At 53.4% G+C, this 24,989-nt stretch overlaps 2 protein-coding genes across 5 annotated transcripts; one reads left to right on the plus strand and one right to left on the minus strand.

Annotated features, from left to right (window-relative positions):
* The first annotated feature begins 242 nt into the window (after nucleotides 1–242).
* On the plus strand, nucleotides 243–22,765 carry RAB5C (RAB5C, member RAS oncogene family). Of its 4 annotated transcripts, none has more exons than XM_004282807.3 (6): nucleotides 243–393; nucleotides 18,204–18,456; nucleotides 19,900–20,051; nucleotides 20,258–20,380; nucleotides 21,239–21,332; nucleotides 21,842–22,765. In XM_004282807.3, exons 2-6 carry the CDS (start codon nucleotides 18,291–18,293, stop codon nucleotides 21,955–21,957), a joined length of 651 nt encoding a protein of 216 aa, XP_004282855.1. In that variant the 5' UTR covers nucleotides 243–393; nucleotides 18,204–18,290; the 3' UTR covers nucleotides 21,958–22,765. The 4 variants fall into 4 exon arrangements, with proteins under 4 accessions (XP_004282855.1, XP_033266923.1, XP_012393256.1 ...); XM_033411032.2 differs by lacking the exon at nucleotides 243–393 and adding an exon at nucleotides 4,677–4,764; XM_012537802.3 differs by lacking the exon at nucleotides 243–393 and adding an exon at nucleotides 10,489–13,795.
* Nucleotides 22,766–23,582: 817 nt separating this feature from the next.
* On the minus strand, nucleotides 23,583–24,045 carry HSPB9 (heat shock protein family B (small) member 9). The gene is given in 2 exon segments (XM_004286898.3): nucleotides 23,583–23,958; nucleotides 23,960–24,045. Coding segments are annotated over 2 exon segments (462 nt in total).
* Between the last annotated feature and the right edge of the window lie 944 nt (nucleotides 24,046–24,989).

A 24,989-nucleotide genomic window follows, 5' to 3' on the forward strand; every position in this document is an offset into this window, starting at 1 on the left:
GTGATGACGCGGTCGGCAGACCTGGCCTTAAAGAGTTCCCGGCCGGGCTCCGCCTAGCTGGCCGCCGGCTCCACCCTAAGCCTAAATCCCAGGCGGCCACCGGCTCCTCCCAACGCTGCGAACTACAAGTCCCGCCGTCCTTCGCGCACGCTCTCCCGCCTCTCCCGCACCCCACGCCGGGACCGCCTGTGAGTCGGCCAAGAGTGCCTCCCATTGGTCTCTCCGCCCTGTCAGTCGCCTGGGAGTATTGAGGGGCGGGTTGGAGGTGGAGATCCGGATCCGGAGCGGCTGAAAGGCGGAAGTGGAGGCCGGAGCCTGGGACACCGCTGGGGGGAGAGGAGCGGAGCCTGTCCGAGCCCCGGCCCCAAGTAACGCCGCCGCCCCGGAGCCGCCGTGAGTGTGCCTGTCCTGGGACGCAGTGTCTCGTTCGTGTTGAAGCCTCTCCGGGGCGGCCCTTCCTCCCGCCCAACCCTGGCTTAGGGGGATACTGACCCCTCCCCCGACCCGTAGCCCCCTCTTAAGGGGCTCCCCAGGCGTCGAGCCAAAGCGGGGGAGATCTTTTCTTTCCTTCCCTTCCCTGCCCTTCGTGAGCCTTGGGAAACTCCTATGGCTCTCCTCTGGCCTGTCCCGGTCCGGTTGTGGGAGGGAGAGACCCTAAGTTCCTCTCCCTCTGCTCCCAGAATTGGAGGAATCTTTGTCAGGTGTGAAAGAGCCTGTCCCCCTTCTCTTTTAGAGGTAGCCAGGAGTGTTGTCTGTCGCCTCTCTTGTCCCCAGCCCGTCCCCCCACCCCGCCCCGCCCCGTCCCACAAAAACAGTTGTCGCTCCAGCCCTAGAGGAATTTTATCTCGATTTCCTGGGGCTGGGGCGGGGTGGGGTGGGGGGGTCCTGGCTGAGACGGCTCCCACAACTCCTTAACTTCCTCTCTTTCCTCAAGCCAGAGAGCCACCCAGGATCTCAGCAGAGTTTAAAGTCTGGGTCACTCTTTAGGAATGAGCTGTCTTCTCCGTGCCTTGCCCCCTGAGCCCCCAGCCCTGTCCTCTGGTTGTGTTGTGTCGTTCTCTGAGTGTATCTCTGGCTCTTCCTGCCTCTGAACAATTTAGCTGAGGTTTGCTCGATCCTAGCTACAGATCACATAGATCAGGATAGATCTGCCCATTCATTATCATCTCTCTCTCCCCTCCTCCTCCCCCCTTGCTGGAGTCTCAGCCCTGTCCTCCCAGAGCCCGTGAGTGGTTCCAGGCTGCCTCAGAGGGACTGCTCCTCTTGGGACTGCTGTCTGTTGGTCCTTAGAGAAGAGAAAAAAGACCAAAAATAAGGAGTCTGGAACTGAAGAGTCCTGGGCTATCTCTTTCCCACCCTAAACACACATGCTCACCTCCCTGATCAACAGGTCACACCACTTTTAGTCCTAGGGTCTATCTCCATTCCCTTCTGGGCTTGATCAAGTAAGTTGTAGATTGCAGAGGATTAACTTGATGCCACTGTGGTGGCACCTCTGGGTCCTTAATGTGCAAATTTTTGTAGCCCAAGGAATTCCCACACATGCCACAAAGTGCTGATGCTCCCCACCTTTTCCGAGAGGCAGCCGGTACTGACATCTGATCCTTGTCCCTTGCTTGGGACTTAGGTGTGTGAAATGGCTGCTGTCTCAGACCAGGCTGGGAGGTTCTTTGTTATGTGGCCAAAGTACAGGCCAGAGACTGCACCTTAATGAGAGCAGCCTGACTCTGAGGCCATGACTGACCCTTGCTATCTACAGTGGAGGAAGGGAGGGAAGGCCATGCAATCTTTGGGAATTTCTGTATCTCTTCAGTGTTCTGGGCCATCTTTACTGCCCTTGGATGCTACTTATAAGTGTTAAAGTTGTTTCGTCTTGAGAGCTTTTTGACCTCTTCTGGACAATCACCAGTGTCTGACTCCTGCAAACTTTTGAGCTAGGCCTGGGATGCACTCCTTTCATTTTTTATGGAACAACAAAAAAAGTTTCTTGTCAGAGTCAGCAGTAGAATCACAAGCTCTCTCTCTGTGGACTTCTTTGGAGGGTTGTTGGAGACTTCTATGGCCAACCTGGTTTCTCTAATCTGGTCAGTCTGTGCCTCTACTCACCGGCCATTGGTCTCTGACCAAACTTACCTCCTCAGTAGTGGGCTGTAGTTTCTGGAACTCTTTGGGAGTCCCAGGATGAGGCTGGCCAGCCTTCCAAGGGGACCTTCTTTGTCTGGACTTGATCTCCCAGCTCTAATTCTAAAGCAAGCTTTTGAAGGAGAAGCTCTCCCTTTCAGTGAGACAGGAAGGCGCCAGTGCCCTGACTGGTTAGGTGGCCACTTCTGGCATGCACAGATTATAGAGTCCAAGCAGAGATCTGCCACTGCTTGGCAGAGAGGGGGACGGCTGTGTGTGGGCCAGAAGCCCCTCCCCTCTGATGCCCTTCCTCTCCTGCTTGCCTCTTACAACCAGTGGGTCTTTTTCTGCCTTTATACTATAGAAGGGTGGTAACAACTGATTTTTATAAATCAGTCTAAAGTTGCCAAGTTCTTTTCACATGTGTTCCTCACATGTGTTCCTGGGAGATTGTGGGAATTGTATCTCCACTTTAGAGATGCTGCTGAAGGAATGGAAGTAGTTTGTCTTAGATCACACAGTTAGAAAATGGTAGAGCTGGGTCTTGGGATTAGATGTGCCTCATCTTGCCTGATAGCGGGTCCTCCTTTGGTCTGTTTGTGGAGGGAATGGACATGCGGGTGAGCAAGCAGTGGCCCAGGTGCAGATTCTTTAGCATCCTCATCAGTGGCACTCCTCCTCTGCTTCCGGCATTCTTCCCCAGCCCTACCGCACCCTCCTGTCTTCTTTCTCCTCTGCCTCTGGGGACCATGGCAGTTATGGGTCCTGAGTCAGTACTCTTCAGGGCCTGAGAGTTTGCTCACATCTGCATGCTATTAATTTCTTGGGAAACTGAAAGTCAGGATGGCTAGAAAATGAAAGTAAAAGTGAGTGGACTGAGGGGTCCCTCTGGGCAGGGTGAAGGGCACAGGGAACTGGTGGAGCTGGCCTCTGCTTAGCCCCCGCAATTCTCCTCTGGTGCTGCCTACTGCTTCTAGTGGGAAGGATGTGGCTATCTATCAGGTGCTCCTTTCACTAGAATTTACATGGAAACACAGAGTAAGGTCAGAAATTTAAATTCAGCCCCACCAACCAGGTACTTCTTAGACCCTTCTTCTTCTAACCCTTGCCTGGTAAACAGAGGCGGTGTGGTTGGGTGGAAGGCACGAGAGCCTTAGAGTCAACCAGGCCTGAGTTGTCATCTGGACTCCCTCATTTACCAGTTGCGTGGCCTTGGGCTTGTTACTTGACCTCTCTGAGCCTCTCTTTCTTCCAGTGAAATGGAGATACAAAATATCTTGCTGAATTAGAAACAAAGGGTAAAGCTAGTCCATTCCCTGGCACAGGATAGATGATCACGAGGTCCATGGGGTTTTGAAGGTACATCATAATTCATCCCTAGGATTCTGATTCAACATTTCTGCCAGTTTTCACTGGGATGCTCGGTGGTTTGATGGATGGTTCCCATACTGTCTTGTTCCATAGATGGTAAACAGAATTGTTGTGGGTTCTATTCCCATTTTACTGAAGAGAACGCTAAGACCATGACTGTGCGCCTCCCGCTGGGGTTCTCAGACCCAGTGGATACTCAGAGCCACACATCTCTGCATCTTCTAGGCACTTCAGTCTTACTCAGTTTTCAACATTTTTATACCAGAACAATCCTGGATCTATTACAGATTGGAATGCAAAGTTTGCATGTATTTAAGCTAAAACAGGAAACTTGAGGACAATATTTTGATTGCAGCAGGCTGCTTTGGGTTCGATTCCCAGATTCCTGGAAGTTTGCATTTTCTCTCCCCCAACTTGAGTTGGGATACTTTTGTTGGGGCCATTTCAGGTAGAATTTGTAAACTAGGATGTGCCCCAACCCAGGTAATAGTGCTTTCAAGAGCCTTGGCAGGGGAGAATTGGAATATTTCTTAAGGAGTTCTCTGCATTAATAGCTTGGTTCTATAAAAGATTAGTTTTCAGAGTAAACATCCCCATCTCTTGTATATAGGAACAATAATGCAAATAAAAGCTAAACTTTTTGAGTTTTGCTTCCGATGTGCCAGGCACTCTCCTTTGATCCTCGCAACAGCCCCAGGATGAAGGTACTGCATTCAGTCCCCAGGTTACGGTGGGGACTCCATAGTGAGTGGCAGAGCCGGGGGAGAAAGTCTGTGCTCGGATCCCTCCTCACCCTGTCTCTGGGCTAACTGCATGCTCTTCCCTTTGCACGGAAGGCCCTTCTCCACCTCCTGCCTGGGAGCAGCATCTCCCAGCTTTTCTCTCAAAGCGCAGTTGGAACATCACTTCCTCTGTGAAGCCTCCCCTCCCTTGAAGGAGGCTGAGGGCTTTTCTCTTCCCTGTACTTTCCTCTCATTGCTCCTTGTCTGCCTCCTTGTCTAGTGTGTGAGCCCTGTGGGGGCACCGATCGTGTCCTGTTTTATCTCTGTGTCCAGTCCCACTGTGACACCCAGCATAGTAGGCTGTGGTTGTCCAAGGAAAGGGCAGACATTCAAACCTCCCCTTGAAGCAAACGCCTGCCCGTTTCCTCTAACATACACAGCACAGATGTGGTGAACCTGAGATTCATGCTCACGTCCCTCCGATCCCAAAGTCTGAGCCATTTCTTCGTCCATCCTCTGCAGAGTTGCTCATAGATAAGAGAGCGGACAGGTAAACAGGATGAACGCTACAGTACAGATGATATAGGGGGTGGAGACAGGTCACAAACTAAATTTCCAGAGGGTACAGCTCTCTGTCCGGCACAGTTTCATCAGGAAAGGCAGCATGGCTTTGGCCACCCATGGTGTGCTGACCCCCTTCCAGCATGCGTGTACCTGGTCAGTGTGCCCCCACAGCTGTGTGTGGTTTGGCAGCACCGACCCCAGGTCAGGGCTGGGCAAGGGTCTATGGAGGTGAACTCAGCTCTGGGCCCTGGGTGCTCCTTCGCATATCTGCACAAGGCTCATTCTTGAATAAGGGTGGGCCTAACAAGGGGGGTGCCAGCAGAAAAATTGCAAAGGTGGTAGAGTTTCCTCCCAAACCGCCACACCTGGTCTCCACTGTGATTAACGTCTTACATTATATTGTACATTTGTTGCAATTAATGAACCAGTTATGATACGTTATTATTAACCAAAGTCCATACTTTATTCACATTTCCTTAGTTTCTATCTAGCGTCCTTTTTCCGTTCCAGGATCCCATCCAGGACACCACGTTACCTTTTAGTTAGTCTTACCTTTAGTCATGTCTCCATAGGCTCCTCTTGGCTGTGACAGTGTCTTAGGCTCTCCTTGATGTTGATGACCTTGAGGGTTTTGAGGAGTATTGAGGAGTCATGTTTTATAGCGTGTTTCTCAATTGGGATTTGTCTAATGTTTTTCTCACGGTTACACTGGGGCTATGGGTTTGCGGGAGGAAGACCTCAGAGCCATTCTCACCACATCGTATCAGGGGTGTGGACAGCCAACGTGACTTAGCGCTGTCAGCGTCAGCGTTGGTCACCCGGCTGAGGCGATTTTTTTTTTTTTTTTGGACTGCGCTGGGTCTTCATTGCGGTGCGTGGGCTTCTCAATGCGGTGGCTTCTCTTGTTAGGGAGCACGGGCTCTAGGTGCACGGGCTTCAGTAGTTGTGGCACACGTGCTTAGTTGCCCTGCCGTATGTGGGATCTTCCCGGACCAGGGCTCGAACCCGTGTCCCTGGCATTGGCAGATGGATTCTTAACCACTGGACCACCAGGGGAGTCCTGAGGCGATGTTTGTCAGGCTTCTCCACTGTCTCCCCTCCCCCATTTTGTGCTGTCCTCCTTGGAAGGCAGTCCCTCTGTGTAGCCCACACTTGAGGGGTGGGGAGTTAGGCTCCTCTCCTCCAGGGCAGGGTATCTACGTGAATTACTTGGAGTTCTTGTACACAAAAGATTTGTCTATCCTCCCCCATTTATATATTCAATTATTTATATCACTATGAACTCGTGGGCATTTATTTTACACTTTGGTTTATAATCCAGTACTACTTCATTTTATTGTTCAAATTGTTCCAACTTTGGTCATTGGGAGCTTTTTCAGCTCCCTTTGACCTACCCCCATCATCTTGGGGTTTTTTGTTTTCATTTTTGTTAGCACTTCCTTACTTTTTGGCACTACAAGATGCTCCAGGCTTACCTTGTGTATTTCCTGCCCTGGTCCTGGAATCAGCTGGCTGTCCAAGCCCACTCCCTTTTTAGCAAACGCTTCCTCTCAGTTATGTTGATATGGAGTTTTGTGGTCGGAGTTATGTTATTTCTCCTCTTGATGGTTAGTTGTAGTCACCAAAGCCTCCAGAGGTAGGTGAGGTGGAGCTGCGCCTGGGAAATCCACCCCTGGAGACTCCTGGGAGCTGACCCCAATGGCAGGCGGTTGCTTCTCCATACTTCTGCTACCCCTGCCTCATGCTTTTTGACTGATCCAAAAATGGTCGGATTTGCTATTTACTCTGGAGTTTACTATCCAGTTGGGAAGGTGAGGTACATAATCATTGAGTATTTCAGGTGCTAAGTTCTCCAGCTAAACCTTCCAGGTCTGGTAGGCGAGTCCATGTGGTCTGGGCCAGCGTTCTTTTGCTGCCATTCAAAAATGGACCTCCCCTTTGGGAGGGTTCGTGCAGGGTTTGTGGCTCCAGGCAGGCTCAGGGCAGGCTGTCACTTTGAGCTGTGATCCTGAATCATTGAATAGCTTAAATCCTTCCGTTGTACTGTCATCCTTATGAAGATGTGTAACTTGAGCCCTGCTGGAAACACTAACTTGGGATCTTAACAGGAGTTGGTTTACAAGCCTCTGGCCTTCTATTCATAGCTCCGTGTGTGTCCCCTTCAGGTGGCTCTGTCAGAAGCATCCCAGCCGTGGGGGAGGGCGTGGGGGAGGGTGTGGGTGGCCTCCCTAACCCTGGCTGCTCTCCTAGTCATCAAATTGCTCTCCGAGCCGCTCCAAAGGCTGTGGTGATTAATGACACCAATTTCCAAACCTCTAGCATTTGCAGCCTGTTTTTTAAAAGGAACTCTGGTGTCTTTGTCAGCTGTCCTAGTCCTGTCCCCTCCCCCTCTCCACCACGGAACTCCTTCCCTTTCCTGAAAGAGGCTTTGAAATGGAAGGAACGGCATTTGGGCTTTAAGATGTTTTGTGTTGTAGGGTTTTTTTGTTTTTTGTTTTTTTTTAAGAGTTCATGACTTGCCTGGTTAGGGGCTTTAACTCACTGTTGATTTTTTTTGGTTGGTGGTGGTAGTCCCCCCCCTCCATTCTTGTGGCTTTGGAAGCCAGTCTCTAGAGAATAGAAGGTTCTGGTTGTTGACAGGACATAGGACATCAGCTGTGAGCTGCTCCTTTTTCTAGGGCACTGGTGAAAGTTGTTGTCTCAGTCTGTTTGGGCTGCTATACAAAATTACAACAGACTGGGTGGCTTATAAACGAGGAAATTTATTTCTCACAGTTCTGGAGGCTGGAAGTCCAGGCTCAGGGGGCCAGCATGGTTGGGTTCTGGTGGAAGCCCTCTTCCGGGTTGCAGATTGCTGACTTCTTGCTGTGTCCTCACATGATGAAAGGGGCAAGGGCGCTCTGGGATTCTCTTTTAAAAGGGCACTAATTCCAGTCATGAGAGCTCTGCCCTTATGGCCTCACCTCTCAAAGGTCCCACCTCCAAATACCATCACAGTGGGGATTAGGATTTCAACATAGGCATTTGGGAGAGGGACAAAAATATTCAGACTAGAGCTGTTGTCCTACTCAGCATTCTCTCCAGATGAGGGGCACTGAGGAATGGGGTTCAGGGAAACGGGAAGCAAAAGCAATATGTGAATAAATAGTGTTTGAACGTTTACTCGAGGAATCCACTTCACAGGGACTTCCCCGCCACGAACGTTTATTTATCGAGCGCTTGCTCTGAGCCAGGCCCTTTGCTGGGAGTCTTCGGTGCATCCTTTACCCAGCAGCCCTGGGAGATGGGTGATGCTAATCTCTCTATTTTACACGGGAGGAGATGGGTTTAGTGACACAACACAGAGTCACCCTAGGAAGTGGTGGCTCCAGGACTTGAACTGAAGTTTGACTCCAGCACTTGTGCTCTTCACCCCTGTGTAGAAGGAACCTAAGAGGTCCTGTCTGGGGTGGCGAGGTGTCCCCTTCGCTGGGCTATGGCTCTGTTAGGGGATCCAAACTGTCTGGCAGATGGATGTGTATTGAAGCCTTCAGCTGCCCCGTTCACTTGCCAGACCTAACCGGGCTGTACCTACATCGCAGGCTCGGTTCACCACATTTATGAACACCCACTGTGTGTCAGGTTTGATGTTATGTGCTGTTAAAGGGAAACCCATAGTCTGCCTTTGCGAATTTTGTAGCATGATCGTTTCATCTGCAACATGCCCTTAGCTTCTCTCACTTTCTCACTCCCAACCCTCAAGCCCCCAAGTTGTCCAACCTCTTGCCACCCGCAACAGTTGTGAAGATTTGGGGCTATGAAGTAGAAGTGTGATTCATTCATCGAAACCTGTTGAAACCCATTCATTGCCTGATTTCTTCACTTCACCCTTCTACATTTTGTTCGACAAAAATTTAATAAAGACGGCTTCCCGGGTGGTGCAGTGGTTGAGAGTCCGCCTGCCGATGCGGGGGACGCGGGTTCGTGCCCCGGTTCGGGAGGATCCCACATGCCGCGGAGCGCCTGGGCCCGTGAGCCATGGCCGCTGAGCCTGCGCGTCCGGAGCCTGTGCTCCGCAACGGGAGAGGCCACAACAGTGAGAGGCCCGCGTAACGCAAAATAAATAAATAAATAAATAAAGAGGGCTTCCCTGGTGGCGCAGTGGTTGAGAGTCCGCCTGCCGATGCAGGGGACACGGGTTCGTGCCCCGGTCCGGGAGGATCCCACGTGCCGCGGAGCGGCTGGGCCCGTGTGCCATGGCCGCTGAGCCTGCGCGTCCGGAGCCTGTGCTCCGCAACGGGAGAGGCCACAACAGTGAGAGGCCCGCGTAACAAAAAAAAAAAAAAAAATATTTAAGAAAGAAAAAATCAGCCTAAAATATTGTTCTTTGGCACCAGGGCTCCTGAGAGCAGCCATCATCCCTCAGATCCCACAGCAGGAACTTTGACCTTGTTTCTCGTTGGTTGGGCAGCCTCTGACCATAGCGTGTGTGGTGTCTGAGCAGGAGGAATTTGGTTTTGCCAGATCTGATACCTGACTCTCTTTTCCCCTGCTTGCCTCTGAAGCATGACCTCTGCCCTCTGCTCTCTGTTTAGGAGCTGAGGGCAAAACAAAGAGGGTGGTAACTTAAACTGACTTTCTGTTTTTTTGTAAAGACAGGAAGGGTTTGTGAGAGGTGTCAGTTGTTGGCATGAGTAGCTCGATCAACAGGTGTTGCTGATGATCCTGACTTTCAGCAGAGGTTCTTAGAGTCTTTCTGGGCCTGGGGCAGCAGCAGAAGCAGCAGCTGTTCAGGCAGGTACTCCTGGCCCCTGCAGAGACCTTCCCAAGACAGAGGGATCAATGGGCCCTGTATTGTTGAGATCCTAGTTAGCACCGTCTGGGGAAATAGTAACTGCATGAGCATAAACAGCTCAAACACAGAGTAATGGTGAGGCTTGTGGGTCAGCTGGTCTCCTACAACTGTCCTGACTGGCTTCCGCATGACCTGTGCTCCATCCTGGGGCCATGGCAGGTATAGGTTGTGGCCAGGGAAGAAGCTGAGCCTTGTCCAGCTATCTTTGTGTTCTACCTGGCACCAGCAGGTGAAGAGCTGGGGCGGTGGGGGGGAGGTGAGCCACCACACGGCCTTGGTCCCATTCCCCCCGCACCCCGTACCCCGTACCCTGTAGCTGGATGCGTGTGTGGGTTTGTGCCACCGAAAGTGCCAGACTTCAAATTGGGCTTTCGCTTGAGGCTTCTTAGCTGCCCCGCATGGGCCTGGAGAGTCTGCCACAGCCTTGCTGGCTGAGGTGCGCTGAGCCGGAGGCCAGGCCCTCTTAGGGAGATAGTCTCTTAGGAGTAGCACTCGTAGGGCCGAGAGCCCCCCCGGTGCCTCTTCGAATCAGTAGGCAGCATGAGCCTTGCCTGGTGCAGCTGTAGGCAGACCACTGTCTGGCTGGCTTTCCCCATGACCCCACCACCCAAGCGCCTGGCTCCTCTGTGGCCAGCAGGGCCGGTGAATGAGAACCCTAGAGCTGCCCCTGAATCCCGGGGCCCTTCCACAGATGGTATGGGCAGCCACAACGGCCAGGCTGTGTCAGCAGATCCCTGTAGATAAGCCCCTGCCCCCACCAGCAGCCTTCCTCCTCATGGGCACAGGAAGAGAGGGACTGGAGGTTTTCATCCTGGGCCTGAAAGTTAGCGCTGACTCTGCTTCTCCTCCTCTCCAGGGAGCCCGTCTGTGGTTGAGAGCTGAGAAAGCAGCTTGGAGATCGGAGAAGGATTTCTTGGTGCTCTTGCTGGGGCAGGGCCGCGGGAGGCTGGGGGTCTGTCCTCAAGAGTGGCTTCCACCCAACTCGGCCTGGCATCTATGCTGAGCGACACAGCTGGTCTTCCCGACAAGGGAGAGGGCTGCAGCGGCAGCTGTGCTCTGGCTGGCTGCTCCTGGCACAGTTCCAGGTTCAGCCTGGACGCCGGGCAAGGGCCACTCGGTCATGCATATCCAGGGTTTAAGCCTCTTGGTGCCCCTGCACACTGGCCCCTTTTGCAGGTGTTGGTGGAGTTCATGGACTCCATGCTCACAGGCGTCACTGTGGTGCAGGAGTCTAGGCACTCAGCCCCAGTAGAGTCTTACTGTTGAAAGGGGAGTGAAGTGAAACTGCTCCTAGTTAAGGGAGTTGGGCGGGCTGGGGCAGATTTAAGGGCCTGCCCCAGCGGTAGGGGGCCCCCCTCTCACTCTCAGGCTCCCTCTGGGATGATTTCCCTCCCTTCCCCCTGGAAAGGGAGTTGTCTTGCTGTGGCTCTGTAAAGGCAGCATACCCTTCCTCTCCTGCTGCCATCTCCCCTCAGCCCCCTACTTACTGGTGGGAAGAGGCTACAGCCCTGGCCTGACACACCCTGTCAGCATCTCCCCGAATCTCAACCTGCACCGTTAAGGTTCTGCTTCCAGGGCCCAGCTTCTTCTGTGACACGCTCCAGGTGAGAGACAGGCTCTCTGTGTGGCAATTCCATAGTCCTGGTCACACAGGGAAGACACCCCTCTCTTTGATTCCACCCCTAAACCCCTTTTCCCTCTGCAGATACGCTCTGGACAGGTTGGGGAGTGCAGAGCATCACACCATCATAACCTCTTTCTCCCTGCTGAAAAGACAAGCGTCAGCTTCTCTTTTTACTATCGTGAAGCTTTAAACAACTTTAAAATTCTTTAGCTCACAGTTAAGTACAAACAATAAATATATTCTTAATATGTATGCAGCAGGCACATTTGTTTATGGTGAATCCTGCTCTCTTGCCCCTTATTTGTTTGGGTATCTTTGTTCTCTTTTGGCCCTCTTCTAATTCAGACAGCATCTTTTTCATAGTCTTTTTTTTTTTTTTAATTTATTTATGACTGCGTTGGGTCTTCGTTGCTGCGCATGGGCTTTCTCTCGTTGCGGCGAGCGGGGGCTACTCTTTGTTGCGGTGCACGGGCTCTAGGCGCGCGGGCTTCAGTAGTTGCGGCACACGGGCTCAGTAGTTGTGGCTCGCGGGCTCTAGCGCGCAGGCTTCAGTAGTTGTGGTGCACTGGCTTAGTCGCTGCGCGGCATGTGGGATCTTCCTGGACCAGGGCTCGAACCCGTGTCTCCTGCATTGGCAGGTGGATTCTTGACCACTGCGCCACCAGGGAAGCCCCTTTTTCATAGTCTTTACTCTGAATTGTTTTATACTAAGACAGAAAATATTTTATGTACAGGGGAGCTAGATTGGTATCATATTTCTAAGCTTTAATTTTTCATTGCTGTATGCAAAATTCTATACCAGCAGCATTTTTAACGTTTTTATTGACATGTAACTTACATACAGTGAAGCTTACAAATCTTTTTTTTTTAAATAAATAAATGTATTTATTTATTTTTGGCTGCATTGGGTCTTTGTTGCTGCGCGCAGGCTTTCTCTAGTTGTGGTGAGCAGGGGCTGCTCTTCCTTGCGGTGTGTGGGCTTCTCACTGCAGTGGCTTCTCTTGTTGTGTGGCACGGGCTCTAGGCGCGCACGGGCTTCAGTAGTTGTGGCTCGCAGGCTCTAGAGTGCAGCCTCTGTAGTTGTGGCTCACGGGCTTAGTTGTCCTGCGGCATGTGGGATCTTCCCGGACCAGGGCTCGAACCCGTGTCCCCTGCATTGGCAGGCGGATTCTTAACCACTGTGCCACCAGGGAAGTCCCGAAGCTTACACATCTTAAGTGCATTTTTACATTTGTAGACGTCCATGTATCTACTTCCCAAATCAAGATATAGAACTTTTCCATCCAGCAGCGTGTTTTTTAAATTTGATACAAACTCCTTTTCCCATGGTTAAAAGCCATATTTTATTAAAGCATAGACAGAAGGTGGTGGCCCCATTATTCTTAGTGGATGTGATGATGTTATTAATATTCTTGGGTTTTCTATCTCTGATGGTGGAGCCTTTCTGGAGTTATGAGTCCTGGGCTCGGGCTCTGCCACCACCTGGCTGTGACCCTGGGCAGGTCACCTTGCCTCACCTCCATCTCCTTCTCTGTAGTTATGAAGAGGAGTTTTGAGCTTTGACAACCAGTGAGTCAAAGCTAACTTAGTTAGGCTCTTAGTATAACAACCCTGCCGTTCGTTAGAACCTCACCTTCAGGAGGGCACTGTACCATGCACACCATGTGTTGTTTCATTTAACAACTCTGTGTGACTGGTATTAAGTAATGCCATTTTATAGATAAGGGACTGAAGCTGACAGCGGTCACTCATCTGCCTTGGCCAAGGTCACTTAACTAATAAACGGTGGAGCCAGGCTTTAACCAAACCCAGTTCAGCCTCCCACGTCCTGACTGCTAGTTGTGCTGGGAAGGAGCGTGGGGACCTCATGGGGCTCTTGGCTTGTGTTGCTTCCGATTCTTCTTTCCTCTGTCTCTGCAACCAGCTCGAGGCCTGCGTAGTCCTGCTGTGAGTCTTCCCTGTGGTCCTGCGTGCCAGTAGTGGTGGTTTTCCCGTTGAGGATGAGCTGTGTTCTTGAGTCAACGGGTAAATCATCTCCCCTGCTGTTCTGAGCGTTTTAATGTCTTCTACCTTAGCTTTTGAACCTAATTACCTCTCCCGTGTCCCCTGATTTTTTCATTTATTCTCTTTAAGCTAACAGGTTGCTTCTGATGTCCTCTTGCCCAGCTCTCAGGGTGTTAAATATTCAGGAATGCTTTTATCCAGAGTAAAGTGTAGCTGGAGAGCCACCGGCCAGAACCGCCTCCAGGGGCCCTGGGCGGGCTTGCTGGGTTCTCCGCACCACGCCCTCCCCACTCCTCTCCCTGTCCTGGTCCCAGGGGGCCCCAGGCTAACCTTGAGTGAGCCAGTCTAGAGCAGACCAGCCTCTGGCCAAAACAAAATCTGGTTGGTTTCCTTAATCTGCTCACTATCCGAGCTGTGCCGGGACTCTCAGCTAGAGGAAGTCTCCGAAGCAAACAGGAAGCACGAGAGAGACACCCACCAGCTGGAATTGCTCACTCTTTACCAGAAGGACAAAGAGTATGAAGTGGGTGACTTCATGGATTAGAGAAGAGAAAGGTGAACATTTCGAGTGGAGGCTGGGGGGAGGGGCAACATTCCAGCAGGATCTCGCATCTTGGAGAAGGCTTCAGGTGTTGAATAAAGCCAGGAACCAGTCTCCACCGCCAGCCTGATCCACCTGTATTGTCCACGGTACCCATCTGGGGGGCGCCTTTCTCACATTCCTCCCTCCTTCCTGTGTCAACTGCAGCTCTTGGGCTTAAATCAGCCTCCTAGAATCACTTGGGGATTATTTTGTTTTATTATTTTATTTTTTTGGCCACGCCGCACGGCTTGTGGGATCTTAGTTCCCTGACCAGGGATTGGACCCGGGCCCCCAGCAGTGAAAGCACCCAGTCCTAACCACTGGACCACCAGGGAATTCCTGGGGAACTTGTTTTAAAAACATTGATTTCTGGACTGCACCTCTAGAGATTCTAGGTTCAGTTGGTCAGGCTTATTTTCTAAACGCCCCAGGTGATTCTGATGAAGAAAAGTTTTGAGACCCACTGACCTACAGTGTCCAGAGCAAGGAAGAGCAGCGTCCCGCTCTTCTTTCCTCTTTCTCTCCCCGCTTGGCCCCAGGATGGGCTGGGTGTGTGCCCATTATGCCTGTTCACGGGCCAGAGTGTTTAGGAGCTCTGATCCCTTCTGCCCTTTCATGTGCCCCGTGGGGAAAGGTGTAGGATGCCCCCGTCCTCGAATTCTCTCCCGTTTCCTGTGAAGACGTGGGGTTGGGAGTGGTGCTTGTCCTCGTGGCCTCTGAAGAAACCAGGTTTCTGATTTGGAGCGTGGCGGAGGGGGTCACGGCAAGGAGGGGCCCTCGAGGTGCTGCTCTGCCCATTTCAGCAGCTTCATGAAAATATCCAGGAGGAAATTCATCCCACTTGTGTGTTTTTCCTGGTGCTGGAGAAACTGGTTTTTAAAAATATATATATATTTTTGGCCTATTCTGTATCTTATAAGGAACTTTGACCACAGCTTTAGCTCTTAAAGGGAATTGGATTTTGGTCTGAAAGAAGGCTTTTACTGGGGACTTCCCTGGCGGTCCAGTGGTTAAGGCTCCATGCTCCCAGTGCAGGGGGCACGGGTTCGATCCCTGGTCGGGGAACAAAGATCCCTACAAGCCACGTGGTATGGCCAAAAAAAAAAAATTATTAAAAACCAGAAGACTTTTACTGTGCCATTTTGGGTTATAATTCCATCATTTGACTGTGCCTGTGGGTAACTCTAGCTGCTGGTTCAGGAGGGAAGATTCCCACAGTGGGCTTGCCTCCCCCAGACAGCAGGCAAGCTCAGTGAATTCACCTTCACCACCTGCCAGGGGCTCCGTCTCTGACTTCCCAGTCTTGGGAGGAGAGGGCATAGGGCTTCCTGGGGCTCAGAGTGTGGCCTTTGCCTGTCTGAGGCGCCTCCATGTCTCCATGTGCCCTTCATTCCACAATCCGCTTCCTCTGCGCTTTATTGTCTGGGAAGGTTCAAGACCTCTGCTCACGTGATCACTCAGTGGGTCCAGGTAAACCACGAGGCAACAGGCCATAAAAAAATGCTGTGTGTGCCTGCTCAGGTGTCTGTGGAGGGCAGGACCAGCATCCAGGCAGAACATGTCACCAGGCGGTTTGCGCCAGGCGGAGCACCCAACAGCGCTTAAGAAATGCAGACACAGGCCCTTCTCCAAACCTTCATCGGATCTCCGGGGGCTGGCTGCACAGGTGATTTTGTTGTGCAGACACGGTTGAGAACTGAGAACCACTGCATGAAAGTTATTTGTCTCTCCTGGCTTGTTTAAAAAATCAGATTCTGTCTGGGCAGGTTTGGAAACCCACTGGTTTGATAGGGACGAGACTTAGATGTTACCTCTGTTTTTCTTGACTTGTAGATGCTGGTTACCTCCTACCCCAGTGGCCCTCAGCCCCAGCTGCTTTGGTTTTCTTGGCATCAGAGTCTTCACCTCTGTTCCCCTCACCCCACTCATTCATACCTCCTTCTCCAGTGCCCCAGCCACACTCTGTCGCCTGGCCAAGATTATGTGTCACGTGGATTCGTGGTAATAACCAACCTGTAATTCCATCGTGGTTTCCCATCATTGCTGTTGCCTGGCCCGGCCCTGGGCAACTCCTCCCACTGGTGGCAGGAATACACAGGGACTACAAGATCACTGTGACTGTCAGCCAGAGCCAGCCCTTGCTGGGCCAGCAAAGCTGCTGCCACTAAAAGAGTCTCTCATTCACCCAGCAGCCCGAAACCAAACACAGAGGGTGGGCGTTGCCTCCACCGTTCTTCCTACAGCCGGGAGGATGGCTGGCGTCCAGGCACCGTCACCATGTGCTGGGTGGCCTTGAGCAGGGCATTTAACACCTGAGCGCAGGCTGTTTATCTGAAAAATGGGAGGTGGTTTTAAAGCTTAAAGGAGATAATCGTTGTGCAGGCGTTCAGTAAATGTTAGCTGTCTCTGAAAATCATTTCATTTGGTGAGCGCTCTTTGAATTCCCTGTGTGTCCAGAACATAGAGAGGAAGGCAGCAAAGAAGCCAAAAGCACGGCCCTCACCTCAAGGGCCATAGTGTAGAATCTTGCCAACATCACTGACTGGGGTGAAAAGAGAAAGCATCTTAAACTAAAATATTTCAAAACTGGCGTTTCTTGTCACTAATTGAGATTTCCCCCCCCCCATGCTTCCTTCCTTGTACTCTTGGGGAATAGGTGGCCCCCGCTTCAAACCTCTTTTCCTTTAGTGCCGTCCAGAAAGGAAACTGTTGTTCCTGGTTAGTGAATCACTCTTCCTGAAGCTCACTTTTTAAATGAGTTGCTGGGAGAACTTGGACGTGGAGAAACGATTTGAGGTTGCACAAAGCAAGCCCTCTGTGCCTGCTTCTCGCATGAGCACAGACCATTGCTTCCCACAAACGTTCCCCTCTTCATTCACACCCCGTCCTTTGACTGTCAGGGAACGCGCTCCCTGCGTTCAGGGGCAGGTCAGGGCTGTCTTGCTCCGAAGACCCTTCCTGCATAGACTCTATTCTGCACAGGGCATTCTCATCCAAACCTTTTCTTCTCAGCTTAGGTTCAAATGCCGCACAGCGTGTTTAGGACACAGTACCTACTCACAGTGCTCGTTTGTCAAACATTCTGTGTACGTTCTGATACCTTTTAGTATAAGTCTTCTAGAGGCTTCTGGAGATAGCCTCCTCATCCTTCTTTGCAGTTCCAAAACTTAAAAAAAAAAAAAAAAGTTGGCGCCTCCGAGGGTACCACTGACTGAGTGACTAAGATGTCAGTGCAGGGGCTTCCTTGGTGGTGCACTGTTTGAGAGTCCGCCTGCCGATGCAGGGGACACGGGTTCGTGCCCCGGTCCGGGAAGATCCCACGTGCCGCGGAGCGGCTGGGCCCGTGAGCCGTGGCCGCTGAGGCTGCGCGTCCGGAGCCTGTGCTCCGCAACGGGAGAGGCCACAACAGTGAGAGGCCCGCGTACCGCAAAAAAAAAAAAAAAAAAAGATGTCAGTGCAGGAACACCAGCTGCCGGGTGTGCAGGTCTTGGTCATGGTACCCGTGTTTGTCTCCGCCCTCCCACACCTCCCCCTCGTCCTCCCTCAGCCCTGCCTCTGCCAGTGGAGAATGGAACTGAGGTCTCTATTTAAAAGGGAGCTTTGGCAGCTGTCTGACTGCCGGCAGAGCTCGCTGGCTGTGGTGTGTGTTTGGTTTTTTAATGTGTGTGAGACTTCTGGCCCATCAAAAACGAGAGCGCTGGGGGGAAGAGGCTCAGGATGAAGGAGTGAAATAAGGCTTTGATTCCAGCCTCACACTGAGACCGGAGATGGCAGGACAAAACAGCTCTTTTGATAACGACTTGCACCTGGCCAGGCCCTGGTCCCTGAGTGCCCGGGAGGTTGGCCGAGCACCTTGTCTGAGGAGCTTTCCACCGGGACTCCCCGTTCCCTGGTTGGCCTCAGCACCCACTCTGGCTTTGCACAGAGGCAGGCTGTGATCTGAGCTACCAGACCGCACGCAGGTCAACTGTTTGTTGAGCTAGATCCTAGTGTCCGCTGAGCCATTTTCTGGTGCCCTGTGTTGCCTGTTGACTTAACTGTCACCAGGCTGGCATACGCCCATTCCTCTCCTGTGGGTGTTTATTTGTATGTGAATGTTCATATCTGGGGATGGGAGGTCAGTGTGTTTGCCCAGAACTGTGAGCCTAGAGTTGGGGGACCACTTTTCCCTTTACTGTCGGACGGCTGTAGGGCCAGGAGATGTGTGGTACAGCCTAGTCAGGGCTCGTGTCCTAACTTGCGAGAAGCCGGGCAGGGGGTTAGGGAGAGGGGAGGCAGTCAGCCAGGTCATCAGGGCGGGGCAGTGACCTGTGGTTTAGGGAGGGCTCACTGGGTGGCAGTCTTTGGCCTAACCCAGCACTTCCGATTTCTCCCTTGCAGTTGGAGGCCCCTCCCCACTAAGTGCCTCTTTGCACAGCACTGGCCCCCGCCCCCACGCTCACCGGCACCACTGCAGCGGGACGGGCCATGGCGGGTCGGGGAGGTGCAGCACGACCCAACGGACCAGCTGCTGGGAACAAGATCTGTCAGTTTAAGCTGGTCCTGCTGGGGGAGTCCGCAGTGGGCAAATCCAGCCTCGTCCTCCGCTTTGTCAAGGGTCAATTCCACGAGTACCAGGAGAGCACAATTGGAGGTGAGTGGGCCCAAGGGAGAGGGGGTGGCCTCAGGGAAGTGGAAGAAATGCCTTGGCGTGGAGGAGAAGGGAAGCTGACTGCCCAGAGGCTAAGCATGCCTGGGGCAGCAGCACCTTGCCTCATCTGGGCCCTGGAATCAAACCCAGCAGCTGGTCTCCATGTCAAGAGTCCCAACAAGCATCTAGTAGGAATTAGCTGAGATTCGAAAACTGCCTTCCTCTCCTGGTTCCGTCTCTTGATTTCTTTGTGTGGCCCCGGGTACATCCTTCCACTGGCCTGGGGAGGGAGAGGCTGCGTCTGCCTCTCTGAGGGTTCTTCTTACCGCTACCAGGCAGTGCATCTATCCCGGCCTCCCCCACGTTCCAGAATGGGGAAATGGCCTCGTAAGTGGGCTGGTGTTTCTGAAGCTGACCTTTACCCCTTCTTGAGCTCTGAGCCCGTCATTGATTTCCCAGTGGTCAGCATTTAGCACGTGAGGGTCTGGACCCAGCCTCCTGCCTCAGTGGCCAGTACACACCCCGAGGGGCTGGGGCCGACCTTGGGCTTGAGTCATCCTTTTTCTACCCTCTTGGTCGGCAGGAGGTTTCCAGGCAGCTGGAAACAAAGTAGGCCGTGTCAGCAGTCTTCTGTGCCTCTGCAGCACTGGAGTCAGGAGCTGGAGAGGGGAAGTGAGGCGGTGCCCCAGGCCCCTCAGGGAGGAGGGGGGAGGGCCGGGCAGGAGAGCGGGCTTCCTGCACAGAGCCGTCGGGACCTCTGCTGCGACTCCCACCTGCCAGCCCCAGCTGCGAGACTCCTTTGAAGCACGTGCACAAGTGCCGTGTGTTCCCCTGCCTCCTCAGGCCAGAGATGGGGTCACTGTGTTCCCTGAAGGTCGAGCCAATCAGGAATAAAGTCGAGGGCAAAGCCGAGGGTGGCGGCTAGCCAGCGTGCCTGGAGGTGGCAGGGGTAGCGGGAAGCCGGCCACCCAGCCCCCGCCTGGCAGTAGCACGGCGTGTACTTCAGTCTCCCCAGCGTGGCTGAGTGTGTGTGAGAGTGTCCTCAGGACACCGAAGGCCAGCCATGCCCCTGGGCTGGAGCAGACGGAGGGGCTAGGACTGTTCTCTGAGGGGAGGGAGGAGAGGAGGAGCGTGGGCCCACCCTTTTGTGCTTGGAGCCAGGCTTCTCCTAGACTTTCCCTGTCCTGCCCCTCGCCGCTGTCCTTCAGAGAGGGCTCCTGAAATGGCTGAAGTACAAGCAGGCTTCCCTTCTCCCACTCTTGCCTGGCTGGGTCTGTAAAGCCTGTGCAACCCCCAGCCCCCTCGACTCACAGAAGCGCCCGCTCCACCTGCCTTGTTCGGCTTCTCTGGCTGCCGGGTTGGGGGTTTTCGGGCTTCTAAGTGCAGATACGTGAGGGTGTCTCCTCGGCCCCTCTGCGCCTGGTAACACTGCCCTCCCTCTTCCAGCGGCCTTCCTCACACAGACCGTCTGCTTGGACGACACAACAGTCAAGTTTGAGATCTGGGACACAGCTGGACAGGAGCGGTATCACAGCCTGGCCCCCATGTACTATCGGGGGGCCCAGGCTGCCATCGTGGTCTACGACATCACCAACACAGTAAAGATTTTCCCTTGCTTCTCGACCCTTTGTTTCTGAATGGGGGGGTGGGCACATTTCCTCTGGTGTTTGGGGGTGTCTCGCCAGAATCTTCAGGGTGATGACATCTTAGACACCTCGGCTCTGCCAGCGCCAGCTTCTCCAGTGAACAGCCCTGGGCAGAATGCCTGCTCCGTCCTGTTGACGCTCTGGCCCTGTCTCCCCAGGATACGTTTGCACGGGCCAAGAACTGGGTGAAGGAGTTGCAGAGGCAGGCCAGCCCCAACATCGTCATCGCGCTCGCGGGCAACAAGGCCGACCTGGCCAGCAAGAGAGCCGTGGAGTTCCAGGTGGGGGACGGACCAGGCCCCGGGGGAGGACGAGCCAGCTCCACTCGGCTTCCCCAGGCTGCTCGGGCTTTGTGAAGGGCTGCGTTGGGCGGCAGCAGGGGAGCTTCTGTTTGCTGTCCCCTCACGGCTCGAGCATGGGCCTAAAGGGGATGCCGTCCACCACTCCGCCTTCTCTGTCAGTGGTGGTGGGGTGTGTGTGCATATGGATAGCAGAAGCTTCGGCTAATTTTTTCTATGAACTGGCTTTTTAACGAAATGGTGAAAAAGACAGACTTTTTCAGGTAATATGTGCACATAGGAGATTGTAAACAGTACAAGAAGGTATACAGGATGAAATTTGGGTCTCTGACCCTAGAAACTCAATCTCCCTTCCCCCAAGTTCCTTGCAGTTTCTTGTCTTTCTGGAAACATGCAGAAGCGTATGAATCCCTTTCTTTACATACTATATACTTAACTTTTTTACCACTCCCCACCCGATGGACTTCTAGGTCGTGTGTAATTGCAAAAGACTGGAAACAGTGCCGTAGTCGACATCCACATACTTTTGTCCAAATGTGCAAGTGTTTTTGTAGGATAGCTTTCTAGAAATATTTCCTAGCCTAGTGATTTTGAAGAGCAAGAAGGCAGAATGGGCCTATGGAGACCCGAGTCAAACTTCTGCTGACGTGTGTGAGCTGAGAGGTGCTGTATGTGAAGTGGGGGAGCTCAGAGCAGGGGAGCCTTAGGCCTGAACACCCCTGTGTTGTCTCTGTTGTGTGGAAGACACTGTGATCAGGGAAGATTTTTATCCTGGGCCTCAGCCCCTGCCAACTGTCAGTGTTTCCCTCCCACCCACTTTCTCACCTCCATCCAAATCAGGAAGCACAAGCCTATGCAGAGGACAACAGTTTGCTGTTTATGGAGACATCAGCAAAGACTGCGATGAACGTGAATGAAATTTTCATGGCAATAGGTAAGTTGCCTCGGCTCCCCTCCCCCAACCAGGGTGTGTTACTTGCCTGCTGTTCCGTGTAGGTCTGTGGGGTCCCTTCACCAACAGATCTTTTACCATTTTTGATACTTTGATAAAATTGTTTTCTTTTTCATCTGACTCTCAGATATAGATCGCTCACTCCAGAGGTTTCTAAAGCCTGGGCAAAGTCTCACCCTTCACTTCCTGACCCTGCAGCGTACCACCCACCTAAAGCTGTACATCACCGGCCCCCTACCCACTTAGGATTTTGGGGGTCATTTGGCTCTAGAGTCATCCTGTGTGGGTTTGAATCCTTGCTCTGCCACTTACTAACTCTGTGGTCCTGGGCAAGTTATTTAACCCCTTTGCCTCAGTTTCCTGAAAGACCCAAAATATACTTGGCACGTAGAACACACACCCATCAGGATGTTGGGTGGCACCCAAGTGGACTTGGGAGAGTACTAGGGTTCCCCCACAAACACCCATCTTCCCCCTCGTCTCCCAAACAGCTAAGAAGCTTCCCAAGAACGAGCCCCAGAATACAGCTTGTGCTCCGGGCCGGAACCGAGGAGTGGACCTCCAGGAGAACAACCCTGCCAGCCGGAGCCAGTGCTGCAGCAACTGAGCCCCCCTTACCTGCCCACTGCCCCCACCTCCTCCGCCTCAACGACCCGACTGGAATCCACTCTAACCAATCGCACTTACCGACTCGGGCCACCACTGGGGGGCAGGGGGAGGGGCCCACCATGGTTTCTCCATATCATTTTGATCATAGGCCGGAGTGAGTTATTCCACCTGCACCTTTCTGTACAAATACTAATTCAATTTTAAGTCTTAAGTCACTTTTTTAATATATATGATCTGCTCTTCCCACTTCTGCCCTTTCTACTGCTCTCCCACTCTTCCTTTGCCGGTAGTAGCCACGTGCCCCTGTTCCCCCCACCCTGGTGTATGGGGAGGCGGGGGTTGGAGCAGTTCCCCTTCTTTCCCTCTTGCTGATTAGCGGGCTCAGCAAGAGCATCCGTATCCTTAACTGTGTTTGGAGTGCGCTTCGTTCTGGGTGACGGGGCAGGCCCCAGGGGCCAGGGAAGGGGGAGGCAGCTCTTCCCTCAGCTGGCTGTCATCAGGCTGCAGCGTCCCCTCCCCACCGCCTGACTCACAGCTGGGAGAGAACCCACAGCATTACCACAGCATTATTGTGACAGCCACGAACCCATTGCCCACAGCCCCCTTCCCCTTCGTCCTTGGTCACCCTGACCTCTGGCTCTGAGCCCTGTTCTGACCAAATCACAATGATGAGTATTTGGGGGTGGGTGGGTAAGGGGGGGTAGTGGGAGGGGATGGAACCAACTTTTTCTGTATTTTGTATTGTATGTTTTCTTCAACATGTAACCAATCAGTATCTTGTCAATATAGTCAGCCGATCGATCGACCTCCTGCTTGTCTTCCTTGTCTTTCTCTGGCAGAGTTTATCAGACCGTAGCCTCTCTAGCTTACTTGAAGTTAATTTAAAATGAACCTCTAAATCTTGTTAAACAAAAGCTTTCTTTCCCCCCGCCCCCAAAGTGAGGGGATGTTGGTGGTCATGGTAACCAAGAGAAAGAGGCCAGCTGTTACTGCTCTAACTGGGTGGAGTGGGGTGAGAGTGAGCTGGGGCTGAACCTCACCAAGGTTGAAGTTGAGGGCCTTGCATTTGCCTCTCCCCCAGCCCCTCCAGGTTATATTGGGGTATGTGCAGTCTGTATTTGAAAATAGTTGGGTCTCTGAACACCAGAAACAACCTCTTTGGGGTTTTCTGATTAGTCTGTACTAGGCTCGTGAGAGATGGGGTCCTCTCACCCTCTTCTCTGAAGAGGAAGGAACACCGACGACCTCTGGAACCTTGGACTGGTCATAAGGCCAAGACGGCAGCCCCACACTGGGTCCAAGCCGTCTGCTCCCTAGTCTCTGGGGGGCCCTCTGCTGGTTCTGGAGTCAAGTGATGCTGGGGCCCTTTTGGCCCTCTGCTGCTCCCTGCTGGTCCAAGCAGTGAGCTGAGCTGAGTAAAGCAACACTGCCCACTCTTCCCCCAGCTTCCCGGGGGCCAGATTTATCGTGGACCACCACCTTGAGGTGCCTTTCCTGCCCCTCTGGGCCCTCCACCTGGCCTCCCTCTACCTTTGTTCTACCTCCCCCTCTGACCCCAGCCCCAAGAAACGACCGCAGACTCTGAAGCTGTTGTGTTGCTCACTACGGTGGTGGTTTACTGGGTCAGGCTAGTTTGGAACCCTTCTTAGAGGCACGGCTCCTGAGTCTTGAGGCGGGTCCTGTTTGGGCTTCAGGGGAAGGCAGCACCCGGCACTGGCCACGGACGCACAGCTGGCCAGAGGGGGTCAGGCAGCAGGTCACGGCGGCGGGATCCAGGTCCGGTGGTAATGACATTTGCTGGTGCACCTTCTGCGCCACGCGGAAGCCGCTCCCATCCGGGTCACAGCCCTCCAGTTGCCGCTGGCCAGTCACCATCAGGCATCCGCCGTCCACTTGAACCACCAGCTCCTCAGGGGTGAAGCCGTGGGCATACATCTTCATCTGGAAGCCACCCCGTACAGCTGCCACATCTTCCGCGAGCTGCCGCACCGGCAGGGTGCACCTGGTTCTGTTCAGTAAAGGCCACGCTGGGACATCGGGACGCCGACTGGCTCCCGTTGGGGAGACTGCTACTGACCCGCTGCATCCGAGTGAGCAACTGCTGTTGAAGGGCGCGAGGCTCCGAATGCAGCCCTCGGCGCTGGGCCGGGGGGCGGACGCCGGGAGCGGGGGCCCGACGCCGGGAGCGGGGGCCCTCGTGGCCCCGCGTGGCTCCGCTCCTGCTCGCGCGACGCCTCCCCGCTCAGGAGGCTCCCTTGGCTTCCGGCGAGGTTGGCTTCCACAGAGTATGGGGTCAGCTGTGCACGTCCTACCTCCATGGGTCAGGTTGGCAGCCGCCCTGGCGTCCCCTGCTGCTGCTTTTATCTCGGATCCGGCCGCTTTCTCGGGCCCTTCCCCACCTTAGTCAGAGGGCCCGGCCGGGGCTGAGACCCAACCGGATAGGCCAAACGGGGCTGGTGGCGCTCAAGCCCAACACTGGAGCTGTCACCAGTACGGAGCGGAGATGAGATTGAGCCGCCGGGCTCTTGCCCTTCTGAGAATCGGGCCTGGGGGGAAGGAGGACTGTCCCCTGAACAGAGCCATCAGTGTGACCGTGGGGTCATCCATTCTTGGAACGTCCTGCAGTTCTCTGACCACGCACAATCCTGCGACACATGGGGACTGGGAGGTGGAGGCGCCTTCCTGGTTTCCTTCATTCCATCCCGGGCCTACTGTGGCAGCTCAGAGCTGGGCTCTGGGACCACAATGATGAAGACTTGGGCCCTGCGTGGGAGGTGCCCACCGTGTGGGCGGGAGAGCCGTTCCGCCCTCCTCTGCCTCTACTCCCTCCCCACCTTGGGAGCCTTTTACCTGACCACGGCCATTACTGTGGCGCTCAGTGCTTATAAAATAAACCCTTTTTGTTGAAGTATAATGTACGCAGAGAAAAGTGCGCAAAGAGAACACACCCGTGTAACCACTTAACTGGTCAAGAAATAGAACTGCTGCCATTTAATCGCCACGCTGGGTGCAACTCTGTGTCCCGAGACG

The sequence above is a fragment of the Orcinus orca genome, chromosome 19 (assembly GCF_937001465.1).
Source record: "Orcinus orca chromosome 19, mOrcOrc1.1, whole genome shotgun sequence".
Taxonomy (NCBI): Eukaryota; Metazoa; Chordata; class Mammalia; order Artiodactyla; family Delphinidae; genus Orcinus; species Orcinus orca.

Bases quoted from the DNA above. Each gene is read 5' to 3' on its own strand.
- RAB5C (XM_004282807.3), top strand. From the start codon at position 18,291: ATGGCGGGTCGGGGAGGTGCAGCACGACCCAACGGACCAGCTGCTGGG. The intron at 20,381-21,238 runs GTGGGGGACGGA...CATCCAAATCAG, and splicing joins AGAGAGCCGTGGAGTTCCAG to GAAGCACAAGCCTATGCAGA. The intron at 21,333-21,841 runs GTAAGTTGCCTC...TCTCCCAAACAG, and splicing joins TGAAATTTTCATGGCAATAG to CTAAGAAGCTTCCCAAGAAC.